This window comes from Dipodomys merriami, unplaced genomic scaffold, assembly GCF_024711535.1.
Source record: "Dipodomys merriami isolate MVZ:Mamm:240054 unplaced genomic scaffold, mDipMer1.0.p SCAF_3, whole genome shotgun sequence".
NCBI lineage: Eukaryota > Metazoa > Chordata > Mammalia > Rodentia > Heteromyidae > Dipodomys > Dipodomys merriami.
This window is the reverse complement of record NW_027204492.1, coordinates 72,110,438-72,134,723: the sequence shown is the minus strand read 5'-3', so window position 1 is coordinate 72,134,723 and position 24,286 is coordinate 72,110,438. Positions and strand designations below refer to the sequence as shown.

General features: G+C 41.2%; 1 protein-coding gene across 1 annotated transcript in view; it reads right to left on the bottom strand.

Moving 5' to 3' along the window:
- Nucleotides 1-243: 243 nt before the first annotated feature.
- The window catches only part of Dgat2l6 (diacylglycerol O-acyltransferase 2 like 6), a 33,691-nt gene continuing 9,648 nt past the window's right edge, over nucleotides 244-24,286 (bottom strand). The window contains exons 2-7 of the mRNA XM_070039360.1: nucleotides 6,329-6,436; nucleotides 5,991-6,061; nucleotides 5,423-5,627; nucleotides 3,146-3,320; nucleotides 918-1,129; nucleotides 244-578 (exon numbers count right to left, since the gene is read on the bottom strand). Coding sequence (XP_069895461.1) covers nucleotides 424-578; nucleotides 918-1,129; nucleotides 3,146-3,320; nucleotides 5,423-5,627; nucleotides 5,991-6,061; nucleotides 6,329-6,436 — 926 coding nt within the window. The 3' untranslated portion in view covers nucleotides 244-423. The remainder of the gene's footprint in view (nucleotides 579-917; nucleotides 1,130-3,145; nucleotides 3,321-5,422; nucleotides 5,628-5,990; nucleotides 6,062-6,328; nucleotides 6,437-24,286) is intronic.

The following is a 24,286-nucleotide window of genomic DNA, read 5'->3' as shown; positions in this document are numbered from 1 at the left end:
AAGGAAGGAAAGAAGGAAAGAGAAAGAAAGAAAAAGACAGATAGACAGGTAGGCTAAAGCTAAATAGTAATGGTGCCACTAAGGTTTGGGAGAAAGGGGCACAGTGTTTGTTCCTTTCTCATTACTTCCATTAGACAGCTGGCTAGAGTGATTCACAAGATTTCTAAATTGGGTTTGTTGCCTCCTGTACCAGTCAGCCCTCCCTGGCTCTTCCCTATCTCTCTGCTTCCCTCCCCCAGATCTGAGTCAAACACTTGTGAGAGGATACCATTGTTCAACCCTGATGTATTAAGTCCTTTCTGGCTTAGTTGGTTCCCTTTCATATTCTACATCTTTCTCTCTCTCCCCCAGTATTGCTTCCCCGGGTCTTCAATCAGTTCCCTCATGGATTGGTGGGTTTAGTAATAGAGTAAGTGGTTCTTGTTATATGACATTCAGCTCTTGGGTTTCAGAGAGGCCATATTCAACTTTATATTGGTCAAACAGTTTGCGCAGAGCACTGATGTATAGTGCATGGTACTTGTCCACGGTGTCCTTGCTGGGATTGTCAATCTTGGGGACTGGCAGGGGTTCCCCAACTACGGAGAAGGATGAGAGACAAACATTAGAATTCTCACCATGATTTGCACTACTTATAGCTCACTGGAAGCCACTGACCAGCCTTTATCTTTCCTTCATTTTTCTCCCTGCTCCAGTTCCATCCTGGCCTTCATTCGAATGATACTAATATGACAGCTGTTGGACTCTGCCCCATCTGTGAATAGTCACAACGATTATTTTTTAGGGGCACTCTCCACTCTGTTTTCAACTCTACCTACTGGAATTCCCTTTGCATTCCTGCTGTGAGCCAGGTCTGCACGAGAATAGAGGTTGAGTTGGGATGAGGAATCAAGAGCCAGGGAAGTGGGAAAGCTCACCAACAGTGGTAATTGGTCCATTGAAAGGCAGTAAACCCCAGGATCCACGAGTGAGTCCTCGGCCATGGAAGGTACATAGGTTTAAACCTAATATAATCTTGCTTATTTTCTGGTAGCTCTTTTGAAAAAGTCGTAACCAAGTGCCTTCAGCAAAGGTCTCTTGTTTGTAAACCTCATTCTCCCCAAAGGAATAGGAAGGGACAAGGAACGCCCTGGAAAGAGAAGCAACACATGAACTCCCCCAGGACATAAACTTTTTCAAGGCAAACATATCCCCTCACACCCACCTGCCCCACAAAACTCTCTCTGAGGTAGGTAACTTATCCAACCTCTCTATTTCAGAACAAGATTACAAGCACCTAATCATCTCTAGCCACAGGTCCTATTCCTTCCAAGCTCTATCCTCCCACCTGAACTCTCTGAGAGGAGCTGCTCTTCCTTGGCCTTACCATGGGAAAAAAACTAATTTCAGGAAACTTAAGTAATTTTAATGTGCTCAGCTTCTAGAGTAAGCTTCCTAAAATTCTGTGTAGACACATTACTTTTCACTTGAATGCCCTTCCAGAGCTCCCCACCATGCTCCTTGTTGCTTAGCGTGGTCTTTGTGTTCTAGCCTTACCCATGCCACCAGCTGCCCCTTTCCCCTCTCACAACCTGTTTAACCATGGTAAGTATGCTAAGATCTCTCCCATCTGTCTGTATATCTGATCCCTCTGCCAGGAAAACTCTCCTGTCTTCACATGGAAAAGTCTGTTTTGTCTTTCCAAACTCGGTTCTGATTTTGTCCCTTGAATAAATTTTCTTTGACCACCTTCAAATCTCTGCCCTCTGCTGCTGCTGTGGATGAGGTGGCCTTCAGCCAGTGCTTCTCCTGCCTTTATCCTTCCCTGGCCCTGCAACATAGGCATATACCTACTCCTCAGATCAAAAGGGGAGAATTGTGTCATATTCATGTTTGAAACCCCCTAGGGTGACATGGGATATTTTACACGTCCTCTCTTTTGTGTTGATTGGCAATAACTACTAAAACCACAACTCACAGTGCAGCTATCACCCCCTGTGAAACTTCTACTTTGGTTTCTCCAGTGGTCATTCATATAATCTCCTTATCACACTTCATTCATGCAACAAGGTTCTATTGACTTCTTTTTATGAACCAATGTATTTTACACTCCAGAGAAACACAATGGATTTTTAAAAGATCTCAGTGGAATTCATGGGGCTTATTTTTTTTAGCAAGCAGACAATGATCAATAACATAGCATATAAATGAGTGAAATAAACCCAAATATTATGTAAGAAGATAATAAGTTCAACGGAGAAACATCGGGTGGGGTGGTGGTCACAAAAGACCTTATTGAAAAAAGCTGCTCTGGATTTGAAGGAGGTAAAGGAAAGAACCAAACACTTGCTTGGAGGAATTATATTCCAGGCAGAGGCAAGACCCTAAGGCAAAAGTGCAAGGCTTGCTGGGAACAGTTATGAGTAGTGTAGCTGTGATGAGTGAGCAAGGGTAAGAGGAGGGAGAGATGAGATCAGAGAAATGGTTGAGAACCAGCTAATTCAGGGTCCTTGTAAGGAGCCGTTGGAGCATTGTGAGTAGTGACATGACCTGACTCACATTTAGGAGAATTATTGTTTGTGATTGAAATAAACTTTCAGGGATATCAGAGGCAGAGGCAGAAACAGGAAGGGCAATTCACAGTATTTTAACAATCCTGGAGAGTGAGGATTAAAGTGTAAACCAAAGAATGCGAGTTGAGGTAGAAAGTAGTTGGGTTCTGCATATATTTTGTAATACTATGTGTATGTATCTGTCTTCCACATTGAACTGTTTCTTATTTGTCTCTATTACTTTCAATATTTAGGCATGACATACAGTAGCTGTTTGATAACTTCTGAATGAATGTGTGCTATTTTTTTCCTAACCAGATTGTATTCTCTTTGGGGGCAGATCTCATTCATCCTTGTAATCCTCCCAGCACCTACCCATTTCCTTCTTTATGTTTGGGAGGTTCTCAAGACCTTTTAGTGAACAGGTGGATAGAGCAAAGCCTCACTTCTCCTGAATCCTCAATCTACCAGAATAAGGGGCATTTTTTTCTGCTCTTCTCTCACCAACTTGAAGAAAAGTGCTCACCCCTAAGGCACAGCATGAGAGGTAGAGGGTGAAGGGAGGGACCCTTTAACAAGCTTTTCTGGGAGAGCCCCAGAACTTCAAGACATACCCTGTCTGCAGTGCCAACTTTACAAAACCTTTACGATTTTTGAGAATGAGAGTAGTATTTCCTGGATGGCACAAGAGGGCTTCCGCAGCTCCACCTACCACAATGACCACAGCATTGCCTAAGCCATTGTGGGTCAGCTTGTATGTCACAGATGACTTAGTTACTGGAGACAAACCTGTAAAATCAGAGTGAAGGGGTAGAATAAACTTTAGCTGAGGATTGTAGAAGTTCTTCCAAACTCTTCATTTTGGTGATATGTCTTTGGCTCTAAACCAGGGATTAGCCCTAGCCTGAGTGCCTTAGGGACAATTGTTTGCCTTGTAGATCTGTGCTACTATAGCAGAGATGTACTGATTTCCTCTGCCTACTTCTATTATAACCTCCTACCTTCCAGATTCTCAGACTTTAAGCCCACCCTTCCTTCTCTGTCCATGTACTATAGTCATCTTCCATTCTGTCTATACTGAGAGCACTGGAGACCCTCTAGAGTTTTCTCCTCTAGGGGTTGATCAGGATGAGCCATCACCAACATGTTTTCTCTCTACGAGTGACCTGCCAAAAGAGAGCAATTTGCTGTGGTTTGGGAGACTGTAAGCAGATATGGGACCCTGCCCAAGCTAGATTGCAATGTCATTGAACAATGGCACGCACGCAGCAGTTTTTAATCACTTTGATTTTGGTGCCCTGGGTATTGTATATACATTTATCTCAATTAGGGAAGAGAAGGGGAACAACAAAATGGTGAGACAAAGGACAAAGAGAATCAATACAACAGCAATACTCATAAGACAATATGTTGGAAATGATCTGTACAACTGGGGGAGGTGAGGGAGAGGGAAAGTGGGAGAAAAATGAGGGAGGGGTAACAAGCTTAATGTATTTACTACCTTACTAATGTAACTGTAACCCCTCTGTACATCACCTTGACAATAAAATTTAAAAAGAAAAAAGAATAAAAAAGAATACCATTTTTGCCAAATGCTTGTGGCACACTTCTCTAATCCTAGCTACTAAAGAAGCTGACTTATGAGGATCCTGATTCAAAGTGAGCTTGGGCAGGAAAGTAAGTCAGCCTCTTGTCCAATTAACAACCAGAAAGCTGGAAGTGCAGGTGTGACTCAAATAGTAGAGCACCAGCCTTGAGCAAAAAAGGATAATGCTTAGTTACTGAGTTCAAGCCCCAGTACTTGCAAGTACACACACACAATCATATTTTTGTCTTCTGCTCACCTTCTCTACTGAGATGGCAGAAATTGCCTCCAAGATCCAGCCATTGAGAGAGACTCCTGCACCAAGTCCATGCCAACTTTAGAGGAGAGCAAAAGCAGCTTCTGGGATTCTAGTGGCCCCACTGGACCCACCAGATAAATGTATCTTACCTTTTTTTTGTCAGTCGTGGGTCTTGAACTCTGGGCCTAGGCGCTGTCCCTGAGCTCTTCAGCTCAAGGCAAGCACTCTACCACTTGAGCCACAGTGCCACTTCTGGTTTTCTGGTGATTAATTGTAGATTAGAGTCTCACAGACTTTCCTGCTTGGGCTGGCTTTGAACCTCAATCCTCTGATTTCAGCCTTCTGAGGATTACAGGCGTGAACCACTGGCGCCCAGCCGGTTGTATCTTACCTTTTAATATTTGGCATTGGTGGTCTTCTGTTGTCTAGAAGGACAAATATTCATCCAGCAGAAGGATATGTCTCTCAGTGCCATGGCTTGAAGCCTGGCATGAGGAAGTTGTTCAGGATTCTGAGGATACCTAGCCTTTACTCTTTGTCATCTTATACAAAGGTGAAGAGGATTCCAGGAGATAGTCACAGACAAAAACTGTATAGATTAGCTGGTATAAAAGACTTTTGTCTTTAATATATCCTGGGACAAAGGATGCTGCAATAAATCATCAGCTAGAAGAAGTTAACTGGTTTCCCAGAAAAGAATCTGGCATTTCATGCCTGATTTGTCCTGCATTTGTGTTTAGTACTTGGTTTTTGATTTTTGCTTTGCATTTTGAATTTGATCCTGAATTTGGCCCTCTGATTCACCTTGAGAGGAATCCTGGCAACTCCTTGGAACTGGCGATTCTCAGGCAACTCCTCTTCTTCCCAAGTAGACTCTGCCTCTTAGATCGTTGGCAGAGCCTGATGCTCAACACATACTCTTGAAACTGACCCTATGTGTTTGGAAATCACTTTTTACCAAGTCCTACTTTAGCAAGGAGTGAGTGCAGGGCTGATCTGGGCTGGAATGCTGAGGTAGATTACAGAATAGAATCTGTAGATACTCACCCAATGATATCACATAGTCTCGCACTAGGGGGATCCATAAGATCCATTTCAAGGTTGATAAAAAGGGAGTGATGGATGGGAAAATCTGGGAGAAACCAGTGGCCTCAGTGGCAAAGTTGATGAAAACACCATGAGAGAAAATGCCATGGGGGTGGTTGCCAATGATGTAGTTGTGTTTGGGAGAAAGGTCATGGGTCTTCACCAGCTGTCAGAGGAAGATTGAGTCAGAGCATTGACCAAGAAGGAATAATGGGATGTATAGACCCATTTCCCAGCAAGCAGTTCCTAAATCTATGCTCATTGGACTGTCATCATTTGTCAAAGGATTTCCAGATCAAGAGGCTGACCTGGGATCGACCCTGTGGGAAAGAAACTATCTATTAGATTCCCCACCTGCCCATCTAAAGTTTCTGCTCTGAATTATGCCTCTGGGGCTTGATCTTCACTGATTGCCACCAAAGCCTTTAAAATCATGGAGCTCAGTAGGGAAAGAAAGTCTGGGAAACAAGGACCAAGGGAAAGGTAGGCACCTTGAAGAAAGGTGGGCACCAAAAAGAAAGATGATCACCTTTATTGGGAAGTAATTCTGGAAATATTTCCAAATGGCCCAGTTTCGTGCCCAAGCTGAATGCCTACCACCTGTAAGAGAAGAGAAAAGAAGTGCAAATGGGCCATTGCCAGTCCCTCTACTGTCTGTGGTCCTCAGGCTACAGGAACAGGCTCCTTCTCAAATCTCAGAGCCCTAAGTACTGAGTCCAACCCCCAATATACAGGAACACTGCTCATAGCCCTTGACCCCTTATATATTTTCAAGTAGCCTGGCAGAGACCTTTGTCTGGTCTTTTCCCCTTCATTCAACTCCTTTTCTCTGTGGTTAGATAGGACCACCATTGTGCCCCCTCTTACCTTGATTGTGAGTGTTCCAATCATAGAAGAGCCAGGCATAGGTCAGCACAGTCAGGAGCCAGTATTTAGTGAACAACAAGTAGGGTAGAACCAAAAGGGAAATAACTCCTGAGGAGACACAGTGGATTGATGCCATTCAGTCCCTTCCAAATTTTTTGGCACACCTCTCATAACCTCCATTGTTCCTCTGCCTCTACACTGAAGGAGTGGAGCAAAGCTGGTGTGGGGCACTTCTTTCCTCTTCTCTTACCCCTTGAATAGCTCTGCGGTGATCTAGGTTACCCTCTGTTCAGGGTCCTTTTGAAAGATTAAAAATTAGAGTTATATTTTACAATTGCTAACTGCTGATTTTGCTTTTGTAAACTTGCTCGCCCTAGCACTAACCCCCCATTTTCTGGAAATAAGGAATTGAGTAAAGAGTCTTGGAGCCCAGATGCCGGCCCCTGGGACAAGGTTTGTGGTCATAAATAAAGAGTAAACAAGTAAATTCCCCAAGTGGCCAAATGGGACCCAAGAATGGGACTCAAGAATGGGACCCAAGATAAGGACCCAAGATAAGGACCACCTGGCAAGTTCAGCAAACTAGGCCAAATGTTAATCAATCACAAGCCTGTAACTATGTAAACTCCCCTCCAGGGTGACCACTCCCCCTAGACTTGCCCTAAGCCAACTGTTTTACAAAGAGTGTTATAAACTTCCCCGCATAGTAAAAATGATTGCTGGGGTACATAGTGACTTTTAAATGGGCCAATCCCGGGGACACCTGGTGTAATATGCTAATCTTGTGGTTTTTGCCTTTAAAATTGCCTGTAACCTGCGCAAACGCCAAATAAACTCCTCTTGCTTATTGCATCTCCCGGCCTGGAGTCTGAGTTTTCTGGAGCGCCCTCCCGTTGACGAAAGTATCCCAGAAGTCTGGGGTCTTTCATTTGGTGCATTGGCCGGGAAACAGGCGCCCTCAGACCCCAAATTCCAGGACCGGTAGGAGGTAAGATAGAGCTCTTAGGTCTTGCGTCTTCTGTGTTTGTTATCTCTGTTCTGTATTCTGCACTCTGGGATCCAAAGAAAAGTGCCTGTACAGGTCTGTCTCGGGCAGACGAGCCCTTGAGGTTTGCTCGGGCCGACGGGCCCTTGAGGTTTGCTCAGGCCCACGGGCCCTTGAGATTTGGGGGGGAAGAGGGAACGTGGAGTCTCTCTCCTTCCCGTGTAGAAGGAGGGGACGCGGAGTCTCTCTCCTTCCTGTGTAGAAGGAGGGAATGTGGAATCTCTCTCCTTCCCATGACCTGGAGGAAGGGGGGAACGTGGAATCTCTCTCCTTCCCGGGGAGTTTAGCCATGGTCGGCCACTCCCATCTGAAGTTGCTTTTTCTGTTTGCAGTCCTTCGACTGCCGCGCAGCGACTGTCTGGTTTCCTCTGTTTCTGTTTAGTGTTAATTGTCTCTGTTGTCTGTTTTGTTGTCCTTAAAGGGATGGGGCAGCAACTAACAACCCCCTTAAGTCTGACTATAGATCATTGGAAGAAAGTTACAGCCCAGATTGTCAGGTTTTGGGAACTTGCTTGTTTGTCCATTATGAAATTGCCACTGACCACCTGCGAGTGGCCCCAGTTAGATCTCAGGCCTCAGGCCTTGGCTGGGGGGGGGTCTGAGCATGGGGGAGAACCTGTCAGTCTGAGGGTACGGCTGCTGGGGACTTCTTTCCCTTGCCCCAAGATGACTGGCAATTCTCCTCCACCTTGGAAGGCCCCTGGGTCAACGCTTACAGGAATCTAAAAAAAGAGAAAAAAAATCCTCCGGAGGTGAGTAGGGGTGTTGAGTCCCCTGCTAAGTGAATGGTGGTGAGATGTCAACCCATTCACTGAGACCTGATTTTGTCTTTGTGGCCACTTGTCTGTCTTGTTTACTTTGGTGTGTTTGTTTTATGTTTTCTGGGGTAGGGAAGTTCTGGGTGAGTGTGGCAGGCTCACTCAGCAGACTCTGGATTCAGCTTGCTGAGTGGGAGCAGCACAGAGTTCCGGTAGGGATAAACTGGGGCCCATTAGTCCCCAACTCAGCCTTCCGTTCTTGTCTTGTCCTGTTTTAGAATTGGTACCAGTTTTAAATGTGGATCCTTGGTTTTTGTGTTTATCTGTGTTTTTGTTATTTATTTAAACATCTCTGGGGGAATAAAAGTTCCAGCCTCCCACTGGGCTTGGTCACAGCCCTGCTAAGACCGCCCCCCCCTTTGTGTTACAGCAGCCAAGAGGCGGGGCATGGTCAAGCCTCAGGCTGCACCTTCTCCCGTGGAGGCTGCTGGAGGAGAGGCGAGGGTGTAGAAAGTTGTGAGCCTGGTCTGGACTTTCAGCTACTCCAGACAGCTTAACAATTTGTAAAGTGCTCTTGTCAAAATTGGGTAAAAATCAGGCCAGTTTAGTTTTAGGTGGCCCCCTCCCCCAGCCCTCCTCCAACAGAAGGGATTCAAAAGACTAATTAGTGAATTGCCTTGCTAGACAAACAAGCTCTGGGAAAATAAAGCCCAACAAAGGTACCTAGTTTAAAAAAAATACTGTCTTCAATTTTTGTTTAGAAACTTTAAAAGGTGTACGTACGACTGATTTTGATTTTTGCGCGCTTTAAGATCTGTGTGAGTGCTTTGTGTGTGTCTGTGAAAGTGTTCAAAGATAAAAATTGTCAGCATGCTGTAACAATTGGGTGAGTTTAAATTTAAAGTTCAAAAGGTTATGAGGTTTGGACATTACCAAAATTAAAAAAAAATCTTTGCATTGTTTTAAATGGCTTTGTAAAGATTCTTTAACTTGCAAATTAGAAAATCTGGTATTTTAAAAAACTAATATTTTAAAATGCATAAGACTGTATACTGTAATCAAGTTATCTGGCTGAACAAAAATGCATTGGCTGTTTGGGATAAATATTAGAAATTTAAATGTAAAGGTTAGTTTAACACTGTCAAAGATGTTACCTGTTATGTCTATCTAAAACTGTATTTCATTCGAGAACCAAGAGATAAGAAAAAAAAAAAAACTTAGAAACCAACAGAAAACCTTTAGGGGTGAGGGGTGAACAAGCAAAAGTGCAGTTCAGCTGGTCATGCATGGTGGGACAGGCCCTGGGAGGAGTCCACGCATGGTGAAAGAGGGCAAGCTGGCGCAAATGCAGTTCATCTAACCCTAAAGAGTCAGATTGGGTGTGTGGCCATTCCATAGAAGGGGCTGAGTGGCCCGTCTTTGTTCTCTTTTCCCTGCAGATAGACACTGAAAACATGATGGTTAAAATGAGTGATGTGATGATCTGATTAGTATTGCTAAAACCTCCCCTTGGATGTGTTAACATTAAAATTAGGAAGGCCTTAAAAGAGGGCTAAAAAGTTATTTATATAATGTGGCTTACTTTCACTTATGTTCTACAATTAGGATGTTTTCAAAGTCATAAAGATGCTAAGTCTAGCTTTTTGGTTCAGTTATGATGATTATTATTTGTGTGTCTGTTTTTAAACAAGCAGCCAAGAGGCAATGAGTGGAACTTGGCCTCAAGATTTCAGGGGATCTTTTCAAAATGCAAATAAAAACTAAAGTATACAATATTAAAAAAAAGATTAATAGGAGACTAAAAAAATAGGGAATGGATTTTTGGATATAAAGTTTAAATGTAAAATTGTTCTTAACATTGGCCTCAATGTGCACAAAGGAAAAAAATTAGGATTACCAAAATAATTGCTATTCCAGTTTGCTCTTATAGGTTGTTTTTTGAGTTTCCAGCAAAGTCCAGAGCAAAGCACAGAGGATTCTTACAAGTTGTCAGATGTAACTTTGACTCTTAATAAGTTCAGGTAAGAGCATGCTTAAAAGCTACTTCTATGTTGACCACCTTGTTGCTTTTAATTGGAGTAAAATGGTCTGTTATAAGAATCATTGATCTGCAAACTGGTTCAAAGCCAGCCCAGGCACAAAAAGGTTCCTATGAGACTGTCACCTCTATTCAGCCAGCAAAGTACTATCCCTGGACTAAAGAGTCAGGGGACAGTACTCAAGCCCCAAGCTCGAGACTCACAGTGGCAGAGTACTAGCCCTGGACTGAAGAGTTAGGGGAAAGCATTCAAGCCCTGAGTCTGGGACTCAAAGTGGCAGAGTGCTAGCCTTGAGCTGTAGAGCTGAGGGACAGTGCTCAGGCCCCGCGTTCAAGTCCAGCAACCAGCTAAAGGGAAATGCCAATGAGGCATTTATCCCAGTGTGGAGAAGACACTCCTGGGACGAAAGCAATGGAGGAGCATCCAGAGGCAGTAAGCCACTTCTTGGATGGCAAAAATGTCAGATCCTAGAGTCATTTGTGCATGGCCCTTCAAAACTGGTCAGAGCCAGGAGGTCATAGGAAGATAGTTTGGAAGCATGCCTAATGTTCATGACTACCTTGTAAGGGACAGGAACTTGCTAGTCCTCTGTGATAGTAAAAAGCTAATGTTATAAAATGTGGGGGATAGTTTAAATCTCAACCCCTTTATGTGCCAAAAGCTCTAATTGGCAGCTCTAATTGAGCTGACACTAGTTACATGAAGTTCATCTGCTCAGGAAAAAATTTGTAAACCTGAGAGTGTGTTTCTATTGATATCTGTCTAAAGGCCTGCACAGGTAACTCAGGCATTGTGTTAGGGTCACTAGAGATCACATTCCTAAGTCATCCGGAAGATGCTTTTGCAAACCAGAGTGTTAAACAAGCTACACTGCTGTAGCCGGAGAAAAGGTCTGTGCAGTTGTCAAAAGTTAAATATTGTTCTTAATGACATCTAAACCTGATAGCCTCTTTGTAAAATAGGCTAAAGTTATAGGTTCCTGGCTAGGTAAGATCAACGCCCCTGAAGTCAGCTTGAAGAAGTTACAGAAGATGGACCTTCGCCCTTCTACCCCCAATTTAAGATCAAGGGCCCAGAGTCAGTTTTGGAGAAATGAGACAAAATAGATAAAATAATTTTTTTTAAAAAAAGGCATAAAGAATAGTGTTAACTGTTGTAGGTGTTCAAGGTGTGGAGACTGCATCTGTCAGAGATGGTTACAAGACTAAGCCTTCTGAGCCTTCTGTGTCTATTTACAAAAATATCTGGTTAGTAAAAAAGTTGTGATTCTGGTAAATTGTCCTGGGCTATTGTTTAAAGATCTTAAAAACCAGCAGAATCAAAACCTGCCAAACCTATGCAATGTATCTTTAACCAGTCTGTGTAGGAATTTACAGCCCAGCATGAGGTGTGACAGTCCCTTGGAGCCACTGAGAGATCCTGCTGCTGCTGCTGCTGCTGCTGCTGCTGCAGCAAACCCTAATGGGTAAAGTTCAACGACGGCCTGACAGCCACCTGGAGAAACTCCTGCCTGATTCCATCACCTGAGCCTGCTTCCTGGCTAACTGCTGCTAAATCTAAGATCTTGTGGGACATTCTTTTGGGTGATATCTAGAAACCCTCTCTTCCTACAGTGGATATTGGGACAAGGATATCACTGGCTTGCTTGTCTTAGGCACTTCAGTGCATAGTGACTGGAAATCCACTCTATGGTCACAGCCTAGTTTGGCTCTGGTATGGTAATAACCTGAGTGTGTTATCAATGGAGGTAATACTCTTAGCCTTAAAATCTAGCAAGCTTCTGCATCACAGTGGTGCCTTAAGGCTGTTCTAAGATAAAGGTTCCGCAAGCCAAAGGAAAATTGGGCAGTTATAAACTCCAGCCACAAAGATGCTCAAGAAATTGTAAAGAAAGAAGGTAGTAAAGAAAGCCTTGGGAAAGGAATTGGGAAAATTTGAAAAGTAAGGATTGTCTTTAAGACAAACCTCAGAAAGTTTAAGTATGTAGCAGATGGTATGAGTATGTCTTAAAATTGGAGCTTACAAGTACAGCTGGTATAAAATTAAGTTAACTGTGATACACGGAGTCAGGACTGGTGAAAAAAAAAATGTAAGGGGCCCTGATACTGTTAATTTTGTTACAATCGGACCTTGTATACTCAACAGACTGGTGTCTTTTGTAAAAGAAAAAGATCAGTGCAGTTCAGCTATTAGTTCTGAGATCCAAATACCAAGCATTGAGAACAACTGATAGCCCACAAGATAATATAGAGACACCCTGAATTTTAAGATTAAAATTAGTCTAAAGAAAAAGGAGAGAATGAAAGATTAAAAATTAGAGTTATATTTTACAATTGCTAACTGCTGATTTTGCTTTTGTAAACTTGCTCGCCCTAGCACTAACCCCCCATTTTCTGGAAATAAGGAATTGAGTAAAGAGTCTTGGAGCCCAGATGCCGGCCCCTAGGACAAGGTTTGTGGTCATAAATAAAGAGTAAACAAGTAAATTCCCCAAGTGGCCAAATGGGACCCAAGAATGGGACTCAAGAATGGGACCCAAGATAAGGACCACCTGGCAAGTTCAGCAAACTAGGCCAAATGTTAATCAATCACAAGCCTGTAACTATGTAAACTCCCCTCCAGGGTGACCACTCCCCCTAGACTTGCCCTGAGCCAACTGTTTTACAAAGAGTGTTATAAACTTCTCCGCATAGTAAAAATGATTGTTGGGGTACATAGTGACTTTCAAATGGGCCAATCCCGGGGACACCTGGTGTAATATGCTAATCTTGTGGTTTTTGCCTTTAAAAAATGCCTGTAACCTCGGTTTGGGGCTCCCTCCCTTGCCGGGGCAGAGAGACCGTTTGCGCAAATGCCAAATAAACTCCTCTTGCTTATTGCATCTCCCGGCCTGGAGTCTGAGTTTTCTGGGGCGCCCTCCTGTTGACGAAAGTATCCCAGAAGTCTGGGGTCTTTCACTTTGTGTCCGTGTGTCCATGTGTGTGTGCACGAGCATGTGCACACGCGTGCATGTGTGTCTGTATGGTGGAAGTACTAAGGCTTGAATTGCAAGCCTGGATGTGCTATTAGCTTTTTCACAGCTCCACTTTTTGTTTTACACTGGTTAATCACAGATAAGAGTCTCACAGAGTTTCCTGCTTGGGTTGGCTTTGAATCTCAATCCTGAGATCTCAGATTCCTCAGTACCTAGGAATACAGGCAGGAGCCAGTGGTTGCTAGTAGTTCTGGGCCCTCTTGACTGAGATCTCAACTGAGGAAACAGAAGGGCCATGAAGTTTTCAGTGCAAGTCCTCAAGTCGGATAAAAAGGCAGCAAAGCTTAGCAAGTGAAAGGGCAGCACTTTGGGCTGATTATCACCATTCTGGAATCTCAGGAAATCGTTTCTAAAAACTCAGCCCTTGTTTGTTGAACTGCTAGATTCATATATTCCACGGGGAGATGGCTTGCCTATAATGTGCAGGCTGTTTGATGGCTGAGAAGAAAACATGGATTAGAAACTGCTTTGCTATGGTTCTATTTTGTCCCTTTCAAAATGTTACAGAAGTTCAGAAGGAGAAAAATGTATCTCTGTTAGTAAAGGGACTCTGCATGCTGTGTGATGCAAACAGAATAAATAGTACAGCCCTGGGAATTGGATTCCATTTTTATTTTTATTTATTTTTCCCATGCTGGGGATGAAACATAGGGTCTTGTGCCTACTACACAAGTACTGAGCTACATCCTCAGTTCTAAACTCTATTTTAAAATCTGTTTATGAAAGAGAAAGGCTAAGTGTAAGGTTGGCTCCTGGATGGCGAGCAGACTCCATCCTCCTCGCAGCAAAGTCTCTGCCCAGTATCTGCGTTACCTAGGCAACTGGCACCTGGAAGAGGTCACATCTGCATCCGCTGAGGTCACATCTGAATATGATGTGGCCACACCTTTCTCCGCCCATACCCTAGATAAGGCCTAGCCCAGGCCCAGATGCCCTCTTTCCCAGGTCTTTCCCAGCCACATGGAGGGCCAACATAGCCTGGTGCCAGCCAGAACGATGAATAAACCTACCCCTTACCTGAATACCACGTGCTTGGTGTGGTTCTTACTCGGCTACCTCTTTTTAAAAACCTAACACTAAGTACACGGAGAGTGCAAATAGTATAATTCTTTAGAAAGACTAAGTCAAAGCCTAACAAAATAAGTACTAGGAAATGGGTACTTGCAGGGAAGGAGTTGTTAAGGAGAGGGGGGTAGAAGAATGAATGGGGAAAATGAGTAGAATGCAGACAAAAATGCGTTATATATGCCATAGAACTGAAAAAAGTAAGGGAAGGAGCAGGTTGAAGGGAAGATGAACATTTTGGAGGGATGACACAGATCAAGATGCATTGCATACATAAACTGCTTCTTAGATGTAACCTAAAATTAAGAAAGTGAGAAAGGAGGTGAGTGAGAATGTTAAGAGTGAGACATTGGGCTGGGAATGTGGCTTAGTGGTAGAGTACGTGCCTAGCATGTGTGAAGTCCTGGGTTCAGTTCCTCAGTACCACATACACAGAAAAAGCCAGAAGTGGTGTTGTGGTTCAAGTGGTAGAGCACTAGCCTTGAGCAAAAAAAAAAAAAAAAAAAAAGCTCAGGGACAGCACTCAAGCCCTAAATAGCCCCAGAGCTGGCACAAAATAAATAATAAATAAAAGGGTGACACTGATCAGGAGGCACTCTATTCATAAACTGCTTTGTTGAATGGTAACTCTTTTGCACAACTACGTGTGTGTGTGTGTGTGTGTGTGTGTGTGTGTGTCTGTCTGTCTGTCTGTCTGTCTGTCTGTATCAAAGAAGAGCCACATTGTGGTAAAAAAAGGATTTTGAGAGAAGAAGAAGAAACTCAAGTTGCTTTTCACCAAGTATTGCTTTAAAAAGTCATTACATGGCTGGGTGCCATGACTCACCCTTGTAAGCCTAGTTACTCAGAAGGCCTGAGCAGGAAAGTCCTTAAGACCCTTATCTCCAATTAAGCACCAAAAAAACAAACAAAAAAATAAAGGAAGTTGAGCTATGGCTCAAGTGGTAGAGTGCTAGCCTTGAGTGAAAAACCTCAGGGACTGTGCTCAGGCCCTTTGTTCAAGGCCCAGTAATGGCATGTGCGCGCGCGCACACACACACACACACACACACACACACACACACACACACACACACACACACACACACAATTATGCCATGGAGTGGAAGAAACCTTGGAAAAGACTTGAATTCTCCTGTAGAGCTGGCTGAGATTGTTGCTATAAGCATGCTAATTAGGAAAGAGTGATGAGTGGAATTTTATGGGAAGGTTGCCATAGTAAAAGCCCTGCTGCCTCCGACCTTCCTAAAAGAGAGGAACACTTTTGTCAGTTGCGTTTCAGAAGAAAAGTCAGAAAAGGTTAAATGAGAGTCATTACTAATTAAAGGTAATTCAAGTATATAATTTCTTTTATATCTTGCTTCAAATCAATTTTGTTTAACTCCTCAGTGCTAATAACTGTGCCTGGCACCCAGTTGCTTGTTCAGCTGAAAGATAAATATGTTTTCTTTTTTCAATACTAGAGAAACAAGTGATTAGTCTTTGTTCAGCATGAATAGAGTCATTTAATGTGATATTTTAAAAAGCACAGATGGATTAATTGTGTGTCTTTTGTTTCATCTACCTCATTTATCCACCAGTTCTAAGGCCATCTAGGAGCCCTTACATAGGTAAATATTATGCCCTTTGTGGAACTGATTGGAACAAGGTTGTGGTCCTTCAGGAAACTCTAAGTATCCTTGAAGGACAAGCCTTCCAGATCCAGCTGGTATGAATGACAGTGGAATGCACAGTGACAAAAGCGGATTTAAAGAGCTAGAAAAGAAGGAAAGCTAAAGATCATGGATAAGAGATCTGTGACATAAAGCAAGGGCATGTGAGGAAGCTAGGATGGACACTGAGCATTCATATGTTTGATACTCCTTTAGATATTATGACCTTGACACCAAGAGATGGTTCTAATATCTCTTGGTATTGTCAAGTGAGACAACTTGGAGGGAATTATCAAAGAGGAATTTCATGTGTATAGGCTCCTAATTTAATTTGTATTGAGGATGGCAAAGACATCCAATAGATGTTCATTGGTATATCATTATCATGCTAATTTGCTTTTTCTCTAATAGCCAATGATGCCCAATAGCTCTTCATGTGCTTATCTGCCTTCTGTATATCTTCTTTAATGAGGTGTCTATTCAGATCTTTTCCCCATTTTTCAATTGGGTTGTTGTTTCCTTGCTATTGACTTTTGGGAGTTCTTTCTACATTTTGGATGCACTTCCTTTATGTGACTTGCAAACATGTTCTCCCTGGTTTTTGCCCTTCACCTTTATGAATTATACTATATTGAAAATTTCTTGGTACTGATTGTACTTGCAGTGTCAAATCTTACTCTCTGCCTCATCTCAAGTCATTGTGTTTTTTTTTATTTTTTTTGTTTTTTAATATATATATTTTTATTGTAAAAATACTGTAAAGAGGGGTTACAGTTATATGAGTAAGGTAATGAGTACATTTCCTATCGAGCATTGTTACCCCTCCTTTATTTTTCCCTACCATTAAGTATTTCACTTGTGTTTTCTATTAAAAGTTTTAGTTTCCTGTCTTATATTTAAATCTACTATCCATTTCAAGTTGTTTTCACCAATATTTATGGAAATACCATTGACAAAAATTGCATATGTTGGGCAGGGAATATGGCTTAGTGGTAGAGTGCTTGCCTAGTGTGCATGAAGCCCTGGGTTCAATACTTCAGTATTACATAAACAGAAAAATCTGGAAGGGGCGCTGTGGCTCAAATGATAGAATGCTAGCCTTGAGCAAAAGAAGATCAGGGACAGTGCTCAGGCCTCAAGTATAAGCCCCAAGACTGGCAAAAAGAAATTGCATATATTCAAGGTATGCATATTGATATAATATATGTAGTGTGTAATTATTACCACAACCAAATTAATCAATCCATCATTACTAGACAGTTTTCCTTAGACACTGTATTTTTTGAAAAAACAATTTGTCATTATTTTTATTTGTTTATTTATTTTGTTGATCATGGGGCCTGAACTCTGGGCCTGGGCACTGTTCCTCAGCTCTTCAGGTCAAGGCTAACACTCTATCATTGGAGCCACAGTGCCACTTCCAGCTTTTTCTGCTTATGTGGTGCTAGGAATCGAACCCAGGGCCTCATGCAGACAAGGCAAGTACTCTACCATTGAGCCACCTTCCCAGCACCAACAATGTATTTTTTAATGGCCAAAGGGTTCCTATGTTGCCCAGGCTGGCCTGAAACTCCTAGGTTCAAGTGATTTCCCTGTTTCAGTCTCCCAAGTAGCTGAGAGTACAAGCATGAGTCACCACACTCAGCTAAATTGACTGCTGTAGGTTCCATCTATAAGTTAGATTATACAGTATTTGTCTTACTATACCTAGCTTATTTTACTAGCATAATATCCTCCAGGTTTACTCATGCTGTTGCAATTGACAGGATTTGTATTAAAATGCCTGAACAATATTCCCATGTGACTATCACATTTTCTTTACCCATTCGTCTTGGGGCTTGAACTTAGGGCCTGGATACTGTTCCTGAGCTTCTTTTGCTCAGCACTCTACCACTTAAGCCACAGTGCCCCTTCTGGCTTTTTCTGTTATGTGGTACTTGGTTACATATTTTGCTTCTTTGTGAATAATGTTGCTATGAGCACAAGAGTATAAATAGCTCTTTAAGACACTGATTTCATTACCATGGGAATCTCTATCCTGTTTTCCATAATTTCTGTATCATTTTACATTTCCATCAATAGTGTACAAAGGTTACATTTCCTCTACATTCTACATTATCACATGTCTTTTTGATAACCATCCTAACAAACATGAGATGATTTCTCACTATGATTTTGATTCACATTTCCCTAAAGGTCAGTAGCATTCAGTATCTTCTCAGATACCTGTTGACTATTTGTGTGTCATTTTGGGGTAAGTATCTATTTAGGTCCTCTGCCCATTTGTAAAAATTAGGGACTTTTCTTGAGGTTTATGAGTGTTTTCTATATTTTAGGGTTAGCCTCTTCTCAGACACATGGTGTAAAAGTATTTTCTTCCATTCTCTAGTTTGCCTTCTCATTTTGTATTTCATTTGCTGAGCAGAAGCTTTTTAGGGTGATGTATTATCACTGGTTTATTTTTGCTTTTTTTTTGTCTGTGCTTTAATCATATCCAATAAAAATCATTGCCAAGGGCTGGGAAGGTGGCTCAGTGGTAGAGTGCTTGCCTTGCATGCATGAAGCCCTGGGTTCAAGTCCTCAGCACCACATAAGCAGAAAAAGCCGCAAGTGGTGCTGTAGCTCAAGTGGTCGAGCGCTAGCCTTGAACTGAAGAGCTGAGGGACAGCACCCAGGCCCAGAGTTCAGGCCCATGACTGACAAAAAAAAAATAATTTCCCCTGTATTTTCAGGAGTTTCATGGTTTGGCATCTTATATTTAACCCTTAAATTCATGTTGTGTTAAATTTTGTACATGATAAGATTTTATTATTTTGCATGTGTATGTGCAGTTCAATATCACCAATTGAACAGACTATCTTTTCTCCATTATGTATCTTTAGTGCCCTTGTGAAAGATTAGTTTGATATCTATATGTGGGCATATTTCTGGCAACTACATTCTATTCTGTTGATCTATATGTCTGTTTTTAGACTAATACTGATTTTATTGCTAAGCTTTGCAGTATAGTGTGGAATGAGGAAAAATTATCTATAGCTTTCTTCTTTCTCAAGATTGTTTTGACTATTTATGTCTTTTGTAATTCTATTTGCATTTTTGGATTTTTAAAAATAATACTGGGAAAGATGTCATTGAAACTTTGATAAGCATTAAATTTATTGATCATTCTAGCCAGGCGCCAGTGGCTCACACCTGTAATCCTAGCTACTCATGAGGCTAAGATCTGAAGATCATGGTTCAAAGCCAGCCCAGGCAGGAAACTCCATGAGATTCTTATCTCCAATAAACCACTCAGAAAACTGGAAGTGATGCTGTGGCTCAAGTGGTAGAATGCTCGCCTTGAGCGGAAGAGCTGAGGGACAGTGCCCAAATCCAGAGTTCAAACCCCACGACCGACCAAAAAAAAAAAGTATAGATCATTCTGAAAAGCATGAATATTTTAACATATTAACATTTCCAACTCATTAATACTGGATAGTTTTCTATTTATTTATGGCATTTTTAGTTTATCTTATCTTCTACCTTTTGATGTACAAATCATTTACCTTCTGGGTTAAATTGATTTTTAGTTGTTCTACTTTTTCGATGTTTATATCAATAGGACTAGCTGTCTGGGCCCCAGTGGCTCATGCTTGTAATCCTAGCTGCTCAGGGGGCTGAGATCTGAGAAACAAGGTTTGAAGCCAGCCTGAGCAGAAAAGATCCTGAGACTCTTTTTTTTTTTTTTTGGTCCGGTTGTGGGGCCTGAACTCTGGGCCTGAGCACTGTCCCTCAGCTCTTTAGCTCAAGGCTAGTGCCCTACCACTTGAGCCACAGCGCCACTTCCGGCTTTTTTCTTTTTGCTTATGTGGTGCTGAGGAATCGAACCCAGGGCCTCAGGCATGCAAGGCAAGCACTCTACCACTGAGCCAACTTCCCAGCCAGATCCTGAGACTCTTATCTCCAGTTAACTACCAAAAAGCCAGACATGGAGCTGTGGCTCAAGTGGGAGAGCACCAGCTCTGAGTGAAAAAGCTAAGAGAGAGCAAGTAGGCCCTGAGTTCAAGCCCTAATCAACAGCAACTAAATTAGAAAAGAAGTTAAACTGTTTATTTCAATAGTTAACGTGACTTTATTTTTTTTTTAAAAAAGTCCTCAAGTCTCCATAAAAAATCTGGTGGAACTAATACATGAATTCAGTAAAATGACAGGCTTGAAAAACACCACAGAAAAACCAGTTGTATTTGTGTATGCTAACAAATGAACCACCCCAAAAAAGAAAGAATGCAAACAGTTCTAAGTTTTGGTAGTATATTACATAGAAATGATGAGACTGTGCTTTTGTCTGGTTCCTAATAGCAGAGGATCACTGAATACAATAGTAGGTGTAGGCTTTTTCATATATGGCCTTTATTATATTGAGATTCATTTGTCCTGTACCTAATTCAATTATAAATTTGATCATACAAGTTTGAATTTTATCAAACACTTATTTTTTGCCAATCCTAGGGCTTCAGTTCAACTTCTTTTGCTCAAGGCTAGCACTCTACCACTTGAGCCACACAGTACTATTTCTGGTTTTTCTGTGTATGTGGTACTGAGGAATCAAACCCAAGACTTCATGCATGCTAGGCAAGCACTCTACTACAAAGCCACATTCCCAGCCTCTTAATTTTCCATCTGTTGAGATAGCCATATGATTTTATCCTTTGTACATTAATGTTGGATATCATATTAACTGATTTTCGTGATTTTTTTTGTTTTTGTTTTTGTTTTTTGGTTGTGGGGCTTGAACTCTGGGCCTGGGCGCTTGCCCACAGCTCTTCAACTCAAGGCTAGTGTTCTTCCACTTGATCCACAGCGCCACTTCCAGTTTTCTAGTGTTTATTGGAGATAAGAGTCTCATGGAGACTCATTGGTAGAGCACTTGCTTTGCATGCATGAGGCCCTGGGTTCGATTCCCCAGCACCACATAAGCAAAAAGAAAAAAACGGAAGTGGTGCTGTGGCTTAAGTGGTAGAGTGCTAGCCTTGAGCTGAAGAGCTGAGGGACAGTGCCCAGGCCCTGAGTTCAGGCCCCACGACCAGACCCAAAAAAACAAAACAAGAATCTCATGGACTTTCCTGCCCAGGCTGGCTTTGAACCACAATCCTCAGAGCTCAGCCTTCTGAGTAGCTAGGATTACAGGTGTGAGCTACTGACCCCCAGCTTGAGTTTTCATTGTTGAATCATTCTTATATTGTTGAACCATTCTTATATTAAAGGGATAAAACCAACTTGATCATGGTGAATTATGCCTAAACTATACTGTGCCAGTACTGGGGCTTGAACTCAGGCCCTTGCATTCTTGCTCATCATTTTCACTCAAAGCTAGCGCTCTCCTACTTGATCCACACCTCAAGTTTCATTTTTTGTGATGGTTAATTGGAGATAAGAGTCTCTTGGATTTGTCTGCTTGGGCTGGCTCCAAAATGAGGTTCTCAGATCTCAGCTTCCTGAGGAGCTAGGATTATAGGCATGAGAAATCAGTTCCTAGTTGGCGAATAATACTTTTGATGTGTTATTGGATTTGGTTCACTAATATTTTGCTGAGGAATTTCGCTTCTATGTACATCAGGGATATGAGCATATAATTATTTTTTCTTGTGGTATTATTGCCTGACTTTCATATCAGGCTAATACTGATCTTGTCAAATGAGTTCGGAAGTGTACCCTCCTCTTGAGTTTTTTGGAAGAGTTTAAGAAATGTTGAACTAATTCTTTGAATGTTTGCTAGAATTTAGTTATGAAAATATCTGGTTTGGGGCTTTAATTTGTTGGGAGGTTTTTGATTACTGATGAACTCTCTTTACTCCTTATTGATCTGTTTATATTTTCTGTTTCTGCACAATTCATTGTTGGTAGGTTATATGTATCTAGTGATTCTAGGTTATCTAATTTATTAGCATGTGGCTGTTCATAGACATCTCTTTTTCTCTTTTCTATTTTTTGTAGTGTCAGTACTAATGTCTCCTCTTTCATTTAAAGAAGTTATTTTCTATTCTCTGCTTTTTCTTAGTCATTTAAAGGTTTATCCAGTTTAATGTTTTGAAATCCAACTTTGGCTGTTGTTGATATTTTCTATTGTTTTTCTTTTCCAGTTGAACTTAATGTCTTCTTTATGTATTTATCAACAAACATATTTTGTTGGATTTACTCATTGGTATTTCATTTTTGAGGTATTTAAAAGCATTTAAAATTTTTCTATTTTTTATTATTCCCTTGTTTTGATGTTGTTATGCTGTTATTTATTTACTTTTGAGTATATTGCCTAGGCTGGCCTTAAACTTACCATATTCCTGTGTCAGTCCTGAGTTCAGGGATTATAGGAACATACCACTACAACCTGGTATTGTTCCTTTATTTTGATTATTTTTCCCAACTGATTGCCAATCAAAATATCCTCAGCTTTCTTGTCTTGGTTCAAAATACAATTATTTATGATATCTTTGTTAAGCCCCTAGGTGAAATTAAATGTTTCCTTGTCTTCACACTCTTAGCATATTTCTTTTGCTTCTATGTGTCCCTGCTTCATTTTGTTTGCTTATGAAGTTAATACTTCATATATAGAGATGGGATTGCTTTTTTAAAGATTCATCTTATATTCTAGGACTAGCTAATCTCAGTTTTTAGTTTGTAGAAACGTTTTTGTAGATTCTTTGGGATTTTTCTGCATACATAATCATGCTATCTGCAAATAACAATTTACTCACTTTACAATTTGTTGCTTTGGGTTGGAGGCCTGACTCAGGTGATAGAGCATCAGCCAATGAAGTAAAGCATCATATACCAGGTTCAAGTCCTGGCCTTGGGCAAAAACTGTATGCCTTTATTTCTTGTGTTCTTCTTCCCTCTTACCTTGATAGGAGTTTCAGTGTGTTGCTGAACAGAAATGCTAAGAGCGTCTTGTTATCAGTCTAAAGGACAAGTAGTCTTTCACCATCAAGTGTGATGTTACTGTAGATCATTTTTGTTTTTGTTTTTGTTTTTTCATTGTAGATGATCTTTGCCAGTTTGAATAAGCTCCTTTCTGTTCTTAGTTTACTATAAGGCTTTTTTGTTGTTGCTTTTTTTTTTTTTTGGTAATGAAGCTTGAACTTGGGGCCTGAGCACTGATTCTGAGCTCAAGGCTAGTGCTGTACTGCTTTGAGGTACAGCACCATGTTTGATTTTCTTGTGGCTAACTGGAGAAAAGAGTCTCATGGACTTTCCTGCTCCAGCTGGCTTTGAACCGAGGTACTCAGATCTCAGCCTCCTGAGTAGCTAGGATTACAGGCGTGAGCCACCAGTGCCCAGATACTATGAGGTTTTATAATGACTGAATGCTAATGTTTATTAAATAATTTTTCTGAATTAATTGGTTAGTTGTGTTCTTTTCTCCCTTAAGTGGCTACTATGGTAGTTTATATTGATTTTCAAATATTCACAGCTGTATCTGTGGATAAAGCCCACTTGGTTGTAATGCATTAGTTCCTGCAATTTACTGCTGGATTCTATTTGTTAATATTTTGTTGAGGATTTTAGATTTATATCCATGCAAGTATTGATCTGTCCTTCTTTCTCTGTTTCTCCCCTGTCCCTAGACTTTGAGTTTTATTACCAGAGTCTGTTCTTCATTCCTTTAGTTTTCTACAAAAGGAAAGAATTGATGACATTTCTTCTTTAAAATATTGGGTAGAATTTTATGTTGAAGCCATCTGAATCTAGAGATCTCTTTTTTGAAATGTCTTTAACCTTCTAAAATTAAGATTAAATTAAATTTGTTGAATAATTATAGGCTATCTGTTGCATCTAGGGTGAACTATGGTTGTCTGTGGGGTTTGAGATATCCAAATATAACTAATTAGCCTATTTTTCTTTGCAGTTCTATCAGTTTTGCTTGTGAAGCTCTGTTGTCCAATGCATATATATTTAGAAGAGTTATATCTTGTTGATGAATTAACCCTTTTGTTTTCTCTAATAATTCTCTCTATCATTGGACTTTACTATAGAAAAAAAACATTTAGCTTAATTCAGTACTGCATCTAATTGCTGCTGGTTTAAGTTAAAGAAGGTACTAATAGAAGGTAAATTATAGAGTTCAGTGGTAGAACACTGGCCTAGGATATCTGACATTTTGGAAAAAAGCACAACCATATTATGTTGTTTATTTTCTCTGAAGCCATCCATATTTCCCCACTGCTGACAGAAGAAAGTGTGAACTCATTAGTCCAACATTTGAGGTTCTCCCAAGCATCTTCCTAGCCTCATTTCTGTGTCTGCAGTCACATCCCCCTATGCTATGTCCCAGTATTTATCAAGTGTGGCCCCCAAACCACTGTAGGAACACTAAAGGATTTGAGATGAT